The sequence below is a fragment of the Ictalurus punctatus genome, chromosome 8 (genome assembly GCF_001660625.3).
Source record: "Ictalurus punctatus breed USDA103 chromosome 8, Coco_2.0, whole genome shotgun sequence".
Lineage (NCBI taxonomy): Eukaryota > Metazoa > Chordata > Actinopteri > Siluriformes > Ictaluridae > Ictalurus > Ictalurus punctatus.
In genome coordinates this window covers 2,261,608-2,281,678 of record NC_030423.2, presented here as the reverse complement: position 1 = coordinate 2,281,678, position 20,071 = coordinate 2,261,608, and the positions used below count along the sequence as shown (strand labels likewise).

At 40.4% G+C, this 20,071-nt stretch overlaps 2 protein-coding genes across 4 annotated transcripts in view; one reads left to right on the top strand and one right to left on the bottom strand.

The window, feature by feature from the left end:
• LOC108269120 (MICOS complex subunit MIC27) overlaps positions 1-20,071 on the top strand; it is a 189,687-nt gene that overhangs the window by 98,954 nt on the left and 70,662 nt on the right. The window lies entirely within an intron of this gene.
• LOC108268414 (teneurin-1) overlaps positions 1-20,071 on the bottom strand; it is a 123,969-nt gene that overhangs the window by 82,138 nt on the left and 21,760 nt on the right. Inside the window, exons 4-6 of one of the 2 annotated variants that reach the window (XM_047157043.2) lie at positions 12,170-12,398; positions 11,151-11,383; positions 632-787 (exon numbers count right to left, since the gene is read on the bottom strand). In XM_047157043.2, the coding sequence (XP_047012999.2) occupies positions 632-787; positions 11,151-11,383; positions 12,170-12,398 (618 nt within the window). Of the gene's footprint in view, positions 1-631; positions 788-11,150; positions 11,384-12,169; positions 12,460-20,071 lie in introns of those variants that run through there. The other variant, XM_047157042.2, reaches the window with a different exon arrangement.

Here is a 20,071-nt window from a genome sequence, read left to right as displayed (position 1 = left end):
ACATTCAACTTTGAATTCTCCGATTATATTACAGCCTCCTAACCCAACCCAACCCCCCCACCCCCACCCCTTCCCAATTAGAGGCTCGGCAATAAGATCACCGTAAAGACTTCTGTCACGAAGAAACATTTCAATCCAATGTATACAAGCTATATAGAGGAATGACAGAAAAACCCCACTTGACTTGAATTCCTAATACTCTTTCCCATGCTGGTGGTGGTAACAAGATTAAGCAATTACGTTAACATTTCTAATAAATTCACAATCATCTCAGACTTGAGCTTCTGATTTAAAAGTGCTTGGCTTTACTACAATATCCATCATTTCCCTCACTCCAGAGAGCAGCCTAGCTCCTTAATCCAACAGCAGAGGTATTGGAGTATTGAATTATTTAAAGCAGTGGTTCTCAAACGTTTTCAGCGTGTTTGTTTTGCAGGGACACGTCTGTGTTTGACAAGTAATGTTGCTATCATAGAATATCGGCAACTAGACTACAGGGAGCACTTTTGCCCATCTTTTGCTCACTTCTTATTACATGTACACGGAATGAAACGATGCATCAAATGGGCTGATGTGACCTTGAAGACAAGAAGGCATGGAGACATAAAGAGGGAATTATATGTGCGCCGACCTCCTTTGGGGCCTCGTTGGATCTTGTCCCTGCTGTATTTGTCCAGTGGGGTGATGGCACTCATCTTTGAGCCCAAATTTTCCTTGCTGATGCTGTTCTCATACAGATGCGCCTCCGACGGCTTCAGGTGCCACGTCAAGTCAAAGAAGTGCACGGCTATAGGACAGAAAGGGAAAAGAGACTGAAGACAACAGCAAGCGGTTCAAAACCAGGCAAACATAAATAAATAAACTAACGGAACACAACAGCCAAGAAAGTGAACATTTTAGGCTTTTAAACCAGCTCCTCATTTTTTTCATGCTTATTAAGGTGCAGTGTGACAGGAGCGGGCAATTACGCTGACTCTTCTGAGGCTGACTTCAGGCATGCACTGTGTTGGTACATATTCTTTCATGCATGACTAATGATCCTTGTTTATTATGTCCAAATTCTGGAAGAAAGTTTAACTGATCTCACTTGTTTTGTTTTGTTTTGTTTTTTTTACCAAAGAAATAATCAGAGAAAATGAATCACATGTAAATGAATCGCATGTAAATGAATCGCATGTAAATGAATCACATGAATATGAAATCTCATGTAAATGAATCACATGAATATGAATCACATGTAAATGAATCACATGTAAATGGATCACATGAAAATGAATCACATGAAAATGAATCACATGTAAATGAATAAAAAAAGTAAATAGAATCATTCATCAAAAAAAAAGAAGAAATAATCAGAGAAGGAGCACAGTGATGAATACCTTCAGCGCAAACCCCCTGCTCTTTTAGTAATGTTTAAGCTAGATTCAACAGTGTCCATATGAACTGAAAAATCCTTGTCATTAATCATCTACTGGCCAGATTTTATCACATGGACACACAGAATATACACGTTTCACTTTATGTGCTGCCAAAAGCATCAAATATGGCAAGCCAAAGGTAAAAAGAAACTTTTAGCTGCAGCTATTTGACATATTTTAGGTGTATGTGTTTAAAAAATAAATAAATAAATAAAATAAAATAAAAAAAGGGTTGTTACAACGTCATAAACTGTAAATGAATTGAATGGCATACCCTGAAAGTATACTTACATACTCACGTCGATGGTTACTAAACGTTTGGGATGGTCAAGTAGAGTGTCATTGTTCATTACATTTCAGTAACAACTTTACCCTGGCCATGGTCGCAGTGGATCTGGAGTCTATCCCAGAACACCGAGCGTGAGGCCGGGAATATCACCGGGTGGGATGCACACACACCTTCACATTCATTAACACCCTACAGGCAGTTTCAAGTAGCCAGGTGGAGGTGGAAAGAAACCGTAGAACTCAGAGGAAGCCCACGCGGACATAGGAAGAACATGGAAAACTCTGCACAGGATCAAAGCATGGATCCATACCAATTTGAATCATTTACCTCTGGAAATACAAGAAATACATGCAATGGGAAATCAATTTTTATATTCTAGTTGTAAATCTTTTGCCACCAACTTGAGAGAACCCCTTTGTTAGGCATCATTGAAGAAGTGCTTGGATTAAACACTGTAGCTTTGTCCATTGGCTTAACAAGCTTATACTAGAGACGGTTGAACGATGTGTATAGTGTTGTGTGATTCAATACGCATAAAAAATCAGCAATGGACAGTGTGCTAGCCCTGTCTCCATGGCTGCATTTACACTGCAGGTCTTGATGGCCAATTCCGATTGGTTGACTATATCCGATTTTTCGGACGACGTATCTGGCACCAAGACGTTAGCAGCAGATCCTTTAAATCCTGTAAGTTGCGAGGATCGGACCGTGGATCGGACTTGTTTGGTCTAGCACGGCGCATTATCCTGTTGAAAGATCCACTGTCATTAAGGAATAAAGTTGCCATGAAGTACTTGGTCTGCAACAATGTTTAGGTAGGTGGTACGTGTCAAAGTAACATCCACATGAATGCCAAGACTTCCCAGCAGAACATTGGCCAGAACTTCACACTTCCTCTGCCAGAACGCCTTTTCCCATAGTGCATCCTGGTGAGATGGCATCCTGAAGCGTTGGCACCCCGGCTGCCCACTTTGAGTAAAAGAAAACGTGATTCATCAGACCAGGCCACCTTCTTCCATTACTCCACGGTCCAGTTCTGATGCTTACGTGCCCATTGTAGGCGCTTTTGGCAGTGGACAGGGGTCAGCATGGGCACTCGACGCAGTCCCATGCTACCGTAGCTCTTCTGTGGGATCAAACCAGAAGGGCTAGCTTTCTCTCAACACGTGCATCGGTGAGTCTTGGGCGGCCATGATCATTCTGCCAATTTACAGGTTGTCTTTCCTTAGAAAAATTTGCTAGGTACTAACCAGCGCATACTCGACAAGACCTGCGGTTTTGGAGCTGCCCTGACCCAGTCGTCTAGCCATGACAATTTTCCCCTTGTCATAGTCACTCAGATCTTTCCAACAACTTTGAGAACTGACTGTTCACTTGCTGTGCTATCTCTTGCACCTCTTGACAGGTCCCATTGTAACGAGATAATGTTATTCACCTCACCTCTCAGTGGTTTTAATGTTATGTCTGATCGGTATATATATATATATATATATATATATATATATATATATATATATATATATATATATATATATATATATATATAAAATTGTGTTCCTCCTTTAACTACAAATGAAAGATGAAATAATTCCATACATTTCCAAGAGTAATTAGAGAACTATAAAAATTCAAACTATTTATGTCTGTATGATTTCAGACATGCATTCATGTGTCAAACTCCAATGTATGAACATCCACTATAACTCATGCTGCCTCAGTTTAGGTATTTACCAGTATGGGCTAAACAGTGAGCTCACAACCTCCTGACTGTAACAATCAGAGATTCTCAATCCAATAAATGAATAGAAACAGTCATGTTTACGTTGTTCTTTCTGAGATATAAACTTCTAATGCTTCTCTACCACTTTGGCTGCTTTTACTGTTCACTGATGCTTCAAATAACCTCAATTTCGTAGGCAAAGACCATGACCAAATGTCTTCTGTTTCAAGCTCACCATCATTTTGTTCCTTCTCCACTCCTCAGTGATGTTCACATTTACTAAACCACTAAGGTGATGCTGTAAAGTAGTCACTGGTGCGCACCCGTAGACGATTACGTCAAGGTAACTAGATTGGGTCTCATTGAAGAGGCGGGAGCACACTCTCCACACTTGATGAGTCCAATCTTCTTTCCCATATGCCACAACGATTCCCAGATCGCTCGTTAAAAAGGAGACTTATGGGGCACACATCACATTGTTAATGGATGAAGAGTGACACTTATTTAAAATGTTTACATTTTATGGTTTTTAAAAAATTTTTATTTGTTTGTCTGTATTCCTTTTGTATGGCATCCGAAATGTAGATGTGCAGTATGTAATGCTACATGTAAACGAATAATAAATATAAATATACCCTATGCAAAGCCCTGATATATAACGTGCTATACAAATGATTATTCTCATTCCTTTTTTTCTTATTCTTATAATAAAGAATTTTTTTTTTTCTATTCTTATACTATAGAGCAGGTTATACAGTATATTCCTGTGTGAGTGTTTGTCAGCAGAATTGTCCTCAAAACAGTTATCTGGATTAAACTCGAAATGATTTCGCACACGGTGGGTGATGGCTGATTAGATTTTGGCTGCAGATGAAATTGCATTTGAAGGATTCTGCAGGAGGCCGGGACCAGATGATGCCAAGGCCAGATATGCTAAGAAAGGGGCTGAAACAGTTCAGGATAAATCACAAAGAAAATGACAATCTTATTGATAACCGTTCAAGCTCCAGCGCCATTCGTCATTCTTACATATGCACTTTTCACGGTGTACACCATCGCTATCCCCCTGTAGTTGTAAACCAAGCAATTTCACATAACAGGAAAATATTAACACTAGGCAATCTAAAGTGTGTTCCCATACTGAGGGCCCAAGAGTGAAATAAACTTCTCTATCAGCATTAACTAACCCCCAAAAACTCCACCACCACCTTTCAATTCAAAATGGTTTAGTCTCTCACAATACATACCATCTATGCTTTCAATTAACAGCAGTATGGAAAGTAATCGTTTAGCTCTTATTAGTAATTGTACTCTTACACCTAGAGTTGTGTGCAGCAGGTGTTTAATGTTAGACAGCCAGGCCCCAAAATGGGCATACACACGGGTCATGTGATGGGAATATATAGTTAGATAGATAGGAAGGAGATGTTTCAGGCATGGCCTTTCTCCCAAACTTCTATTATTTCATAAATCTATTTAATGACTATTTTCGACAATTAATCGATTATGTCCAAACAACAATAGCAGCACAAATGCAGCATCCAGTCAGAGAGAGATAGCACGAAATAAGAAACGTTTTGTTCAGGACTGAAAATGTGTAAAAAAAAAAAAAAAAAAAAAAAGAGATAGAAGACAATAGTGTTGAGCCTTTCCTGAAGCGTCTGACATTCCTGTCTCTTTCTCTTCAAAGGTCTAGAGGGAACATATTGTTTTTGCTCTGTAGAAAGATCTCTCCCTTTTCCATTCAATTAGTTGACAGGTATTAATCCCCATGTCAGACTGACTTCGAACTATAAACCTCTCAATGTCTACCCACCTGCACATACACATCACATCAAAATATACTACACATCAAATTAGCTGGTATATTACAAATATACAACAAAGTGAGAGCGAGAGACAGGGGAATGGGGGCAGAGGCAGGCTGACTTCTGGCTACCCAGCAACAATGGAAGTATTGTTGAACTTGGCCACATTTTTAAACAACTCATTCGTCATGTTAATTAGTGAGATGAGCTAAGTGCATGTCGATTCGTGATTCAGGAAAATCAGTTTTAGAAGGGCTATGCTCTTTTAATGCGACACCCAGAGGCGGCTCCGTCCTTCGCCCGACTATGGAGACAGCAGAAAAGAGTGTGTGGTGAAAAATGACAGAGGAACAAACCCCTTAGAAAACAGAAATATATTGTAAATAATATATATATACATATATATATATAATTGGCAATATATGTCAACGTTTGTAATAATGTATGTGCTACTGCAGAACATAAAATATACTCCGTGCTTCAGGAGTCCCTTTTCCATATATGAACCTATAAAATCATACATTACAAAGAAATAAATAAAATAGGGAATGAGTCGGTCTACAGTCATCTTTGCCTTTGTGGCATCTATCTCTTGATTACTACTGAATATAGAATGATATTTATTTTTGCAATAGACAATGTTACATGCATAACATTTCCATTTTTTGCTTTAAATTTCAGACATCTCAGGTTTTGTAAAGGGCAGACAAGGATGAGGGCTTTGTCCGGACGCAGTTGAGGATGCGAGTGTAGGTACTCGATGGTTTTAATCAATTTTGGTAAATAGAACAAAGATGTAATCCAATAACATTACGTCAGTAAAACAGGCAAGGGTCTGGCAATGTACAAACGGGATAAACAATGGCAGGCAAGAACAAAAACATGAAGGTCAAAACGAGATCAAAACGAGGTCAAAACGAGGTCAAGGCGAGATCAAAACGAGGTCAAAGGCGAGATCAAAACGAGGTCAAAGGCGAGATCAAAACGAGGTCAAATCGAGATCAAACCGAGATGAAAACGAGGTGAAAACGAGGTCAAAGCGAGATGAAAACGAGGTCAAAACGAGATGAAACCGAGATCAAAACGAAGTCAAAGTGAGATGAAAATGAGATGAAAACGAGGTCAAAGCGAGATGAAAACGAGGTCAAAACGAGGTCAAAACATGGTCAAAACAAGGTCAAAACGAGGTATAAACGAGGTCAACGCGAGATCAAAACAAGATGAAAACGAGGTCAAAACAAGATGAAAACGAGGTCAAAACGAGGTCAAAACGTGGTCAAAACGTGGTCAAAACGAGGTATAAACGAGGTCAACGCGAGATCAAAACGAGTTGAAAACGAGGTCAAAACAAGATGAAAACGAGGTCAAAACGAGATGAAAACGAGGTCAAAACGTGGTCAAAATGAGGTCAAAACAAGGTCAAAACGTGTTCAAAACGTGCTCAAACGGCTCGGTATAGACTGCTACAAAAAGACACCGCGCATATCGTACTTCGCCCGGAGCGTGACTACCGAGAGTCCTTATACATTGTGAGTGTGGTGGTGCAGGTGATTGAGTCCAGGTGTGATATCGGTAATCAGGGGAATGAGATCGTGAGAAGGTCTGGGTGTCGTTGTGCTCAGCAGCCATGTCTGTAGACCGTGCTGAATTCTGGGTTGCCTAGTTAGACGCTGCCAGTGTTGACGCGACAGACTTCCGTTCTGAATGCACTGCCTTTGAAGCCGAAGAGACAAAACAACAATGCTACGTCAGAAAAAAAAGCCACCTGTTCGATGCTTTCCCAAAAAATCTCCCCTTCGACATGCAAAGCGAAGTGCACTGATTTATCCTGTATTCAAGCAACCAGAAGCGTTCAAACTTTTAAACGAGACAAAGAGATCTTCTGAAGATAATCCCTTTAATATCATTTTGAAAGTGATTTTTCAGCGTGAGAGCGTGGGACAGAGAGAGAGACAGAGAGAGAGTGACAGTAAATAGAGAACAAGAAAGACAGAGTACCACAGAGAAAGAAACACTGCAGTTGTGGGTGGTGGAGAGGTGCGATCTCATCCAGACAACAGATTTGGTGTGAAGCATGACAATAGGGTTGTTTATAAAAATGACTCACCATGAGGCATTAAGAGAAGGAAGCCATATTGTGTGACATTTGAATTGTTGACTGGTTAACAAATGGCGCATATTAATAATTCACACCATAAAAAAGTTCAACGCTAGTCCTGTTCCCTGACAACCAAATTGATCCATGGCAGTATGAAGACTGCCTTGGCGTGCTGGCTCCCTTTCGCTCCCAGTCTTCAACTGCAGTAAAGTTTTAAAACTAGCTTTCTGCTACAAGGTTAAGACGCCGATCACTGCGTTTCTATTTGAAACAATTACGATATTAATCGTTCGCCCGATGTATATTAATTATACACAGGAAGAAAATTCTGTATTTGTGTAACAACATTCCAATAGTAAAACTAAATGGAGCACTGACATCCCAACCAGGGAGAAGGAGACACTTTAAGTGACAGGGTCGTCCTATAAAAGGACAAAAAAGCAACCGTCCTCTTCGTCAATCATCCAAACGATGGTTAGAACCCACAAAAAAAAAATACAGCAGAACCGTAAGGAGGAGACCGAGTTATTCTGTAGCGACCTAGGGATCTGGGGGTGAGTAAATATGACACGGATGAGTGGCATCTAAGTCTGGTGTGCAAGGAATAATTCATAGCACGGTGCACTCTATAAATGCCGTTCCTCCATTCAACGTGCTAAAAGGGCAAAGCCAGTGCCTCTGTGGAAGAACGCAGCGTTCTGAGACAAAGAACGCAGTGAGAATCGGCCGATCGATGGCACCTCTGTGAATCATAAAAGGAGAGCACAGCCACCTGAAACAGAAAAGAAAAAATCCATGCGTCCGCACTTGTTCCACAGCCAGGAGTGCAAAATTAACAAATCTCATTCCTAAATACATTCACTGGCCTGTAAACCAGACGGGAATTGCTTGTGAAGAGCAGCGGTTCATGAAAACCGAAAAGAAATACTTTGCTTTAAGACCAAACGGCTAAAAATAAAATAAAATAAATACAAGTGCAAAATGCGCTCGGATTTTATCACGTGGCTTTGACAGACTACACGCATGCCTTGATCTTAGCCTTGTTCGGGCGTGGTTCACTTCTGGACACTCTCTCATACAGGCCAGATCTGTGATGAGCTGATCATATTGCTGAGATCTACACAGGTTCTCCTATTTCAGAGAGTGTAGCTCCTTCAGTGTCGTATCTGGCGTCTTGGACACTTCTCCAACTGCCCTTCTTGCCCATTTGGAAGGATGACCTGATCTTGGTAATGTCTGTGTTGTGCCATATTTTGCCATAGTAGCATTTCCATTGCTCCTATTGAAGGTTTGTTGCTGATCCCTTCTATAACCTTCTCTAACAAACTTTAAAGCAGGGCAAAGAGGATGCAGGGACCAGCTTGATACAAACAAAGTTTAATCATAAACCAAGCTCTGACGTAAAATAAACCACGTGCACGTGCAGCTCTCGCCGCCTTTAGGGCACTTCCAGCGCTCTCTCTCCCGCTGATTAGCCAAATCAGTGCCAGGTATCACAATCTGGCTTCTCCCTCCTCCTCGTCACACCTTCCCGAGCTTTTTTTTCCTCGAACAGCTTTATCTCAAAGCTTCACGTACAGTTCCACATGTTTAGTATAACGTGAGAGAACGGGACGCGCGGATCCTGGGCTGTCCTCATCATTACCTCACACAATACACTAGCTCAGATGTTGCACTGGATCAGGTCCTAAATCCTAAATTTACATCCTGGCTCTCTGTAAGCTTGTACTGACAGGGTGTTTTCTCACTGAAGCTTTTCCTTCGGGAGACATGAAACGAAGCGGGGTGCAGTTCTTTTCTCTGAATGATGGGGACAATAGAACTGAAGAATGAGTAACGGGGAAGACGGAGGCAGTGAGCTATGAGCTACGAGCAGCAGACAGCAGTCTCCAGTAATTTAGTCATTTCTGTGTCGTCTAATCATTGCCGAGTGATTCCTGGGGCATCACTTGAATATGATTGCCATGTGGCAATCAGTCGCCATTATCAGCGCGGCTTTCATAGCGCCCGAGCTCCCGTCAAATCACACGTCTTCCATTTGCATATATTTTTTGGAAGAGGAAAGCGTTTCACTTGAGTTCTCTTGAGTTTCTGTAAGAATTAAGTTAAATAACACCAGACCCAATTATATATATTCATTTTTTTTTTTTTTTTTTTGTGCAAATATTACAGTTAGGTATTTCTCATTTCCTCCACTTCATTTTTGAGGGCTAGACAGAAAGTGTGTGTGTGTGTGTGTGTGTGTGTGTGAGAGAGAGAGAGAGAGAGAGAGGGAGGGAGAGAGAGAGAGAGAGAGCAACCCAGAATATGAAGAAAACCACATCTATTACGCAGATATAACCCAACAGCATAGCAACACTCACTGCTACTTCATAATTGACATTTTTTATGGATGACACGCTCATCCTGGAAGAAAAAAAAACCCCACACAAACAGCTTTCTGGTCAACTCAGAGCTGTGAGCATTAAAACTAGAGTGCCATCACAAACCAGAAAATAGAATTCTAGGAGCGGGACTACAGGAACAGGCTTTAAAAAAAAAAAAAAAAAAAAAAAAAACGAGCCACGATTTATTTTTTTCTTTCCTCATCTCTCAAAAACACTGTCAGAAAAATACAGTGCACTTCACAAGACTGTGCTCTATGAAATAAAAGTCGGAGGAGTACTGTTCACCGTACAATGATTTATCCCCCATCGTCTTGAATAATATGCACATTAATGTTCACAGACGTAGCATCCATTCTTTACCTTGCATTGAAAAGCCAAAACCTGTGTTTACACCTGAACACTGAGCACACAGAGGCTAAGAGGCTTGTCATTTTGTGATTCGCCTTAAGGTCTGTTGAAAATAATTTAAGAGCACAAAGAAATTCAAAAGGTCATATTTAGCTTCGTGTGTTCGAGAGAGTAAGATCTACGTGAGAAAAGGGATAGATGAAAGCAAAAAACCTTGACTGCAGGGTTGCTGCATCCCGATTCTCCAACATTAACCTAAACGCTAACTATATATATATATATATATATATATATATATATATATATATATATATATATATATATATATATATATATATATATATATATATATATATATATATAAATAAAATAAATGGTCTTCAGAGTGCAGTGTGCAACTTTATTTTGTAATGAGCAGTGAACATATCATTCGTTTATACACACAGTGATTATGGATTTGGGTAATGCAGTCACAACACCCTACATTTTACAGTGACATCTTTTGCTAACCTACCCAAGGCTCAGTACTCGAACCATGAGCAGAGTATATAACAGTCCGTGTTATTCCTATGAGTAATTGTGAAATGGTTTTCTAACAATCAGGCCGGAATGAGCCGGACAGAATGATGTAGCAAAAATAGCTCAATAAAATCTGTCGTGGTACATTTTTTCATCGTCTGAAACTTGCGGTCACATGCATTTAGTATGGACAATCATTGAAATAAATAAATAAATAAATGACAAAGCTGAAAAGTCTAATGGAGGCGCTTCATCGACAAACCGGGAGGACGATTTCCTCTTCCAACCCCCCCCCCCCCCCCACCCCCCACACCACCCCCGAGAAGACGCAAAAGCGATTATGGCCAAGCTCGCCTCTCACAGCTCTTGCCCAGTTCTCAATCAATTGCTCTTAAAATAAATAAAATATGATTCTCGCTGTTGATTTGGCCTCGTGTTTTATTACGTTTGGCCTTACAGATGACAAAGGAAGAGTTGTAATTGAACATTAAGTGAAAGATGAGTTGGAAGAGTGGTACAAATAAATAAAAAAAATAATAAAATAAAATAAAGGAGTGGCTTACCCATAGCGTAAGTGAGAAGGAGGGCCAGCATAAGGGTGACGGCTGTGGCGCTGAGGGCAGTACACTTCCAGTTGCAGCACTTGTGCAGCTTGTTGAAAATGAACGTGGGCCGGGAGAAAGTACAGCGGGGCAGAGGACGTGGGGGTGGAGAGTAAATTGTGCTGGAGGAGAGTGGGTAGTCCTGATTGGCTGTGGCTTGCAAGGAGCCTGGCCCATGTTTGAACAGGAGATGCCTGTGGAAAAGACGATGTTCAAAATGTGCAATGGACTTCCTTCGACGTAGTGTAAAGGGTACTTCTCTCACACTGGACGCCAATAATGCAGTTGACGATAACAGCTGATAATGATTCAGATAGTGAATAATTATATGTGTTACACTATACACTCCATAAATGATTATTGATGATCATTTTAGCTCTGCGCAAATTCAGTAGGCAATACTTTAGAGAAAAAGACCACTTTGATTGTAAAGCAGCGTCAGAGTATTTTGGTAAGCACACAGGCAATTTATCTCTGACGGGCTGGGAGTGCTAATTAATCAGTCCACAAAGCTCATTAATGATAGAGAACGAGAAAAATCTTAGAAGTGTTTCTTGCAAATAAGAGCGAGAGAGAGTGTGAGCGAGAGTGCAAGAAAGACCACCTGCAGCTGAGGTTGACAATTCAACGGAATTGACTGCTTATCAATAATCATTCCCCCGTACCTGTCAAATCTGTCTTTGTGTTATCGGGCTTATTCTTTTCTTAGATAAATAGTAACTATATGAACGAGATGAATTAGGTTGAAAAGAAATGTTTATATTAAGAGCATAGGCAACAATCAAGCATTCCATATTTAGTAACAAGGCTGTATGTCAAAGCAAAAGGTGAGAGGGACCATATTAATTAGGACGACAGACTTGCCTGATGGGGAGGAAAATAAAGATTTAAAACGCGTCCATGTTTGCCAGCCTGTGTTGAGAATACCAAACACCTTGCTGAGGGAATGGAACTTAATTTGGTCCAAAGTTAGTACTAACCTGGCTTCCAGTGGGATGTTCCTATTGAGCACCCAGTTGTTGTCTGGTTGTCTGGTGCTCAGTTCTGATGCTTGGTTGGAATGGCTGCAGTCGTGGACAGGTATGGTGTTCCTCTGCATCGTGGAGTGGGCATAGGGCGCCGGGCGAGAACAGGTGCAGGCATGTGGTGGCGGAGGTGGAAGAGGCAGGGGTCGGAACGCGAACTGCCCACTTGGACACCTAGGGAGCTCTACAGACATACATGGACATGTGTATAAGGATCAGCAAATACCAACTTATTCATCACACCAACAAACAAATAAATAAACAGGAAAGCATTTTATTGGATACAAACGAATGGAAAGCTACACTTACTAACCCCGACCCTACATGTAATGTACCTCTTCCAAATTAGTCCTTAACTAATGCCGGAAGAAATCCTCTTCATGGGGACACTTTTGATTTTGTGCATCATTGGAAGGGAGGAAATGAGAATGAACCAGCAGCGTGCCATGCGTGTGCATATGTTTTCCATCTACAGTCAACCCAATATCAACCAGTGGTGATGACCTGCTGATACCCACAGTACCAGTAAATCTCAGTAGTGCCTCACATCATCGATACCGTGTCATTGTTTTTAACAGTCACGGCTGCTTTCTGTACAATTACACCATCAATTTGAGTATTCAAGGACATCATTTAGCAACTGAAAAAGCAAACAGAGGCCACAATGAAAACTTAGCCAATTTATATAAATTACTATTTAAATTATATATCAGTTATTTTTGGTGCTAAAAACTGATCAAATAAGAATGTTGGCGGTGTATTTCTGGTGGTCATTGTCAGCTTTATTATATGCAACCTTATACATTTTTGTAGCAGTATTCAGTCAAAACAGGCAAGTTGTTTATTCAGAGTAGTAGTAGGGTGACCATATTCTGGTTTTCCATAATGGGGGGGGGGGGTTTAGTAGCATTCAAAACATTCAACAATTGACTGAAAAATGCCCTGAGAATTTTGACGTTGTGGGGACATTTGACTGGTCCCCATAAGGGAAACTGTTTTTTTTTTTTTTTTTTTTTTTTTTTAAGCCATTCTCTAGTAGATTCACTCTGATGGTTATGATCATTGGGGGGGGGGGGGGGGGGGGGGTTAGTAACATTCAAAACAGTCAACAATTGACTGAAAATGCCCCGAGAAATTTTGACCTTGTGAGGACATTTGACTGGTCCTCATGAGGAAAACTTTTTGTTTATTTTTAATGACTTTCTTTTGTGATGCCATTCTGTAGTAGACTTACTTTGACGTTTATGATCATTGGGAGGGGTGTGTGTGTGTGTGGGGGGGGGGGGGGGGTTAGTGGCATTCAAAACAGTCAGAAATTTACTGAAAATGCCCTGAGAATTTTGACCTTGTGGTGACATTTGACTGGTCCCCATAAGGAAAACTGTTTTTTTCTTAATGATTTTCCTTTTTTGAAGCCATTCTGTAGTAGATTTACTTTGAGGTTTATGATCATTGTTCTGCTGCATCACCCAAATTCTACTGAGCTTTTTTTTAATCTTACTGAGAATTCTGTGGTGTGCCCGTTGAGTAATCTTGGCTGGACGGCCACGTCTAGGGAGAATACTCAGAGTACTAAATCATCTCCATTTATAGACGATTTCTCGAACGGTGGACAGACAAATATCTAAGCTCTTTGAGATAACTTTATAACCCTTTCCAGCTTTATGCAACTCAAACATTCTTGATCACAGGTCTTCTGAGATCTCTCTCTTTTTAAGCATGGTTCACTCAAAATGTTTGAGTGCTTGTTATACAATCCCTTCTGAAACTATTGGAACGGCAAGGTCAATTCATCTGTTTTTGCTGTAGACTAAATCCTAAACTCCCGTCTCATATCCACCTTTTGATCTGAAACCTAAATGTCTTTGGTGTATAGCACAGCCACATGAATGGGCCTTGACGTTCTAATAGGTTCAGAGGAGACTGTAGGTCAAAGTAACTGTAACCTACACCTCCGATCTTGTCTCATTAATTGGATGCCAGGTTTGACCACTTCTAACTCTAATGAGCATTTATTGAAGTCATTAGCCTAAAGTTAACTAGAAAGCCATTAATATGTCATTAGCCTAGGGTTACTACAGCTTAGATTAAGATCAAAGCAGCTTTTGAGACCAATTTTTTAATACATAAATGCAGGTAATTCCAAAGGGTTTACATACTTTTTCTTGCCACGGTAGATTATTATAATCATAATTTCAGCTCATAATTTATATATATATATATATATATATATATATATATATATATATATATATATATATCATATAGCGGCGCATGAAAGTTTGTGAACCACTGAGAATTTTCTTTATATCTGCATAAATGCAAGCTAAAACATTACCATAAGTCCTAAAGTAGACAAAGAGAACTCAATTAAACAAATGAGGCAAAAATATTATACTTGGTCATTTATTTATTACGGAAAACGATCCGATATTACATATCTGTGAGTGGGAAAAGTATGTTTCTGGAACAGCAGGCTCCTGATGTCTGGATACGGTGGTTGGATGTGGCAGAGCATCTCTTACATCAAATCTGCCATATTTAATGGCTACATTAACAAAATTGTTGAACTATGTCGGCCGAATATCTTTACAGCAAAGTGCAACACATTTATCTGAATTATTATTTTTTTGCTTAATGTGAGCAGGAAGAAGTGCTTTATCATGGAATGAGAGTTTATTTTGACCCTGGAGAACGGCGCAGGAATGTCGCCTGAACCCAGAGGTGCTAGATTGTTGCCCATTGTAAACAAATACTTTTGCACATTTGTCACAATTACAAAGTTCGATTCTTTTCCATTTTTTCAGTAACAACTGAAAATTGTTTCCAAATGTATTTTGTAACCCACGTATGTCCTCTTAGATGTTTATTTATTGTTTGAACACTAAATAGCTAGGAGCATCTATTATTGGTTTTAGCCTTCAGTTCCACCTGTGAAGACGGCATTCATGAGCTACCCATGAGAGAAAAGCAAGTCATTTTGAACCTGAGAAAAGAGGGAACATCAGTCAGAGCCATTGCACAAACATTGGGCATAGCCGATACAACGATTTAACATGTCCTGAAAAAGAAAGAAACCACCGCTGTACTGCGCAACAGACAGGGAATGGATCAGCCTGATGACAGAAACATTTTGAGAACTGTGAAGAAACGCCCCAAGAACAACAGTCAGTGACCTCACCAACAAACTCCACAGGGCAGGAAGCAGACATCGAGAGCAGTAAAACAGACGCCATACCACAAGATGCAAACCATTCATCAGCAGTAAGAATTGAAAAGCCAGTTTGGGAACTCGCAAAGAAGTACAGAGATGAGCCCCAAAAGCTCTGGAACCAAATATGAACCTCTACCAAAGTGATCAAAAGGCCAAAGTGTGGAGAAAGAAAGGATCTGCTCATGATTTAAAACATGCAAGGTCATCTGTGAAACATGGTGGAGGTAGTGTCATGGTTTGGGCTTGCATGGTAGCTTTTGGAACAGGTTCATTCATCTCCGAATTAAATCGGGAGGAACTTCATCATGCAGAAAGACAATGATCCAAAACACACTGCCAACTCAACAGAGGAATCTATCAGGACTGGCCAAGCCCAAGCCATCACCACACCTTAACCCAATTGAGCATGCATTTCGCCTCCCGAAGAGGAGACTGAAGGGAGAACCCCCACGAAACAAACAATAACAGGCTCAGTAAACATCTCCCTAATTATTACTTCTTTCCTCCCACCTCTTTTATCTTTGATAATAAGTTATTTCGTGACTCAGTGATGACTTACTATCGTCTTTGTTACAGTAAACTGTATTTTATAATCCAGTTGTCCCTGAAAATGTCGACAGTGTTAATACCATTTTATATCATCTTCAGCCTGGTACTTTTTTTTTTACATAGATTCGTATTCGATATAATGATATGTGTATTATATTTCCCTTACAGACAGAATAGAGCAAAAGGAAATGTGGAGAGAGGAAGAAAAAAAACCCCACTATTCAATAAATTAACGACAGTAGTAATTATTATCTGAGATGATAATTGTGACTATTTTCTCTACTAAATGCATCCAATAGAGCCCTCTAAAATTTCAGCCCTATGTATTATTCAACAAGCATTTGCCAGCAGTTCATTGCAGATGAGCCCCAGCCTGACAGCCACATCGCTGAGAAACTCCTACTGAAGAGGCTCTCTCCTCCCGGGGAAAGCACAAATGTCAATTGCACTGCTGGCCACCGGCTCTCCCAAGGACTGCCAATAGCGATTTAGCTCTTACAATCAAGCATTACAGTCAGAGGAGTGTACCAAAACATGTAACATCAAGTTGTTGAAGAGCAAGAACGTCTTCTGCAAAACAACATATCCACAGGAGTGTCATAGCCAGTGACAAAATAATGACATGAGGGATCAAACAGGCCCAGCCAATGCTTCTTTAAAAGGTTAATACGATCCGTCAAGACTTCAATGTAGAGAAAAAGCAACAAAATGGGCTTTTTTTGACTGTATATGGATGTTGCAAGGACACCTGCTCTCTCACTGATTAAAACAAATAGCTCTCCTAGAGCGAGGCTAAAATAGACCGTTAAAGCGACAAGGCTGCCCGTGTACTCAACAATAAAAAAATAAAAACAAAATAAAAACAAAAACCAAATAAAAACATACTCTGACATGAAGACTCTTTTTACTATACAGTCGTGTGAAAAAATAAGTACGCCCCATGAAAATGGTTTGGCTTTTTGACATATTTGAAACAGTACCCATTAATAAAGTTGACACACTCTATCAAAATTTCGTAGTACATTTTGTAGTAACAGATGAGTCACATGGAAAAAGTAAGTACACCCGTACATTTATCACACCTTCAAATCCATATAATTTGAATCAGGTGCTCAGGATTGGGTGTTCAGTGATTAGAACCTGTTTAGGGAGTGCAGGTGGAACCGGTCTTATTTATACTCCTCTCATATCTAGTGTCTGAGTTCCCTTTGTTGTTGCGGTGTTGTGTGGTGTCATCATGCCAAGATCTAAAGAGTTCTGTAAGGCCTTCGGGGGAAAAAAAGGTTATGGATGCCTATGAGTCTGGCAAGGGATTTATAAAGCTCTCCAAATTATATGAAATACATCATTCATACATACAAGTCGTAGAGATTTCAAATGACTGCCAATTTGTCCAGGACTGGCCATCCTAGCAAATCCAGCCCAAAAGCAGACCATCTGATGCAAAAAGAAGTCTCCAAGGACCCCAAAATATTATGACAGGATCAAAATTGCAAAAGGTCAAAGTGCATGCTTCTACAATTAGAAACAGATTGCACAAATTTGACCTGCATGAGAGGCGTTCCAGGAAAAAAAACCTTTGCAAGATTACAGTTTTCCAATGAGCATACAGGCAAAGACCAGTCCTTTTGGAATAATGTGCTCCGGACAGACCAATCTAAGAGTTGTTGGGCAACAATAACAGCAGACATGTTTGGCGCAGACCGTGACAGCTTTTCAGGAGAAGCAACTGTGAAGCACGGTGGTGGAAATGTTATAGCTTGGGGTTGCTTTGCTCCCTCAGGGACCGCACAGCTTGCATTCATTGATTCAACTATGAATTCTGCATTATATCAAAGAGTGCTTAAAGATAATGTGAGGCCATCTGTCCAAAAGCTGAGGTTTGGAGGCCATCTGTTATCTGCCACGGGGTAAATGATCCTAAGCACACTAACAAATCCACCAATGAATGGCTCAAAAAGAAGAAATGGTATGGCCTAGTCAAAGCCTGTATTGAATCCCATTGAAATGTGGTGGTGGGGGGGTTGAAATGTGCAGTACATGCAAGAAAACCCTCAAACATCTTGTAACTCAAAGAATATTAAATGGAAGACAATTCCATGGTGGACAGTTATGCAAAACGCCTACAAGAAGTTATTTCTGCTAAAGGGGGCAATACTAGCTTCTGAGGCCAAGGGTATGCTTACTTTTCCCACGGAAGAATACCACAATTATTGATATTTCTGTTGAATAAATGACTGAAAAAGCTCATTTTCGTTGTGGTTTTCTTCAAGTATATCAACTTCATTAATAGGCACCGTTTCAAAGATGATCAAAATGTCCAAAGGTGTCAAAAAAAAAAAGCCGACCATTTCCATGGGGTGCACTTATTTTCTCACATGACTATACATAGAAACCCGGATACCATGTTATATAAAGCCAGTAAAGTACACTGAGTATATGAGTAAGATTAGAATAAGTTTAGATTAGAATTCAGTTAAACAGCAAGAATTAAAATCAACATGAGGATTAACTTGAAATCACTCACACATGCACAACTCTAGGACATTGCATCTCTTTGCTTTCCCGAAATAACAGTAATGCCATCAGTGTGTAGGCTGGGATCTAGTGGCTACGAAACCCAGCAGGGATGTGGACGGGTAAGGGAACACGATGATGGGTCTGACTTTCTTGAGACAATTTCAAACATTTAGTTCCTTATTATCGAAACGAAGGAGAAAATAAATGCGAGGGGGAGTTCTGGAACCCGGAAGATTTACTGTCAGTGTGTGTTAGCATTACAGGACGATTTAATGGAACTGTCAAAAGGTCTGTGAAAAAGGATGATGAATGCTGATGAGAATTAAGGGACAGATAAACAGAGTCGCCATCATAGAGATTTGATTGTATGATACAGGGAAATGGAAAAATGAAAAAAAGCTATTACTGAAATATGTCACCAGAGGCCCAAAAAAGCCCCAGTGCAAACATAACAGGAAAAAAAACAACTTCAATAAAAAAAATGTCCAGTTTAAACTGAGAAATAAGTGGAGCACTCAATAATAACCGGATAAGGTAAAAATGGGTACCGACACTTGGTGGACAAGACTCTCGTGAAACTAGCATTTTTATGGCGACTTATTTCCTATTATTCTACAAGGTTCAAGGTAATAAACTAATGAAGGATATCTTCTAATAATGTAATGATTAGGGACCTATACAATATACAGTATGGTAAATTTGAATAAAAATCAGGATCGAGGAGACTGGTGGTAGGCTTGGGACAAGAACATTTTCTTTATTTTTCATATTTTGTTTGCTGTTTGCTTTTTAGGTGTCTTATCTCATACACATGCACAAACACACACACACACACACAAAGCTCTTTGTGCTCAGCTCTCTCTCTCTTGTGGGCTTCATCTCTACCCTCTTTATCCTTGCCGCTCCTCACTGAAACACAGAACACTCGTTCTTCCACATAGGTGTGATCCTTACCGCTCACTTTCTTCAGCTCCATGCTCCATTCACAAACCTGCGATTGACCACGCCTCCACTTCCAAACACCCCTGCCATAAGGAAGCTGTCCAGCCTGCCACCAAGTCCCCCTGAACCCCACTAATGTGGGGCATTGGGTACACGTGACACTGTGTTGACTTTTCTAAAGTCTACACTGGACAGGACAGAACTGTCTGCCTTGGGAACCAAGCACCTGTGACACTGTGGAATCCTCGATTACCCCCATATCGAGCATGGACGTGAGGTCCTACTGAACCACCTGTTTTTTGTGCTTAGGCAAACAATAGGGGCAGCTGTGTACCACCATCCCTGGGGATGTCTCAATGTGGTGTTGTGTGAGATTACTGTGATGGGGTCAGGGCAAGAACACTTCTGCCTGCAACTTGGCAACCTTTGTGATTTGGGACAGTGAGATGTGGTCTCCACAAGAGATTTACCTCCGATCCTAGCTCCTCAATCTCAGAAACGACCACTGCCAAAGCCAAGAGGACCACCTCTCTCTATGGTTTAAGGAGACTGAGGTGGTAAATCTGCCACGCCCCACTTCTATCCATTCAGCTTACTTCATATTCGACTTTGCCGACTTGCCTTGCGATCTC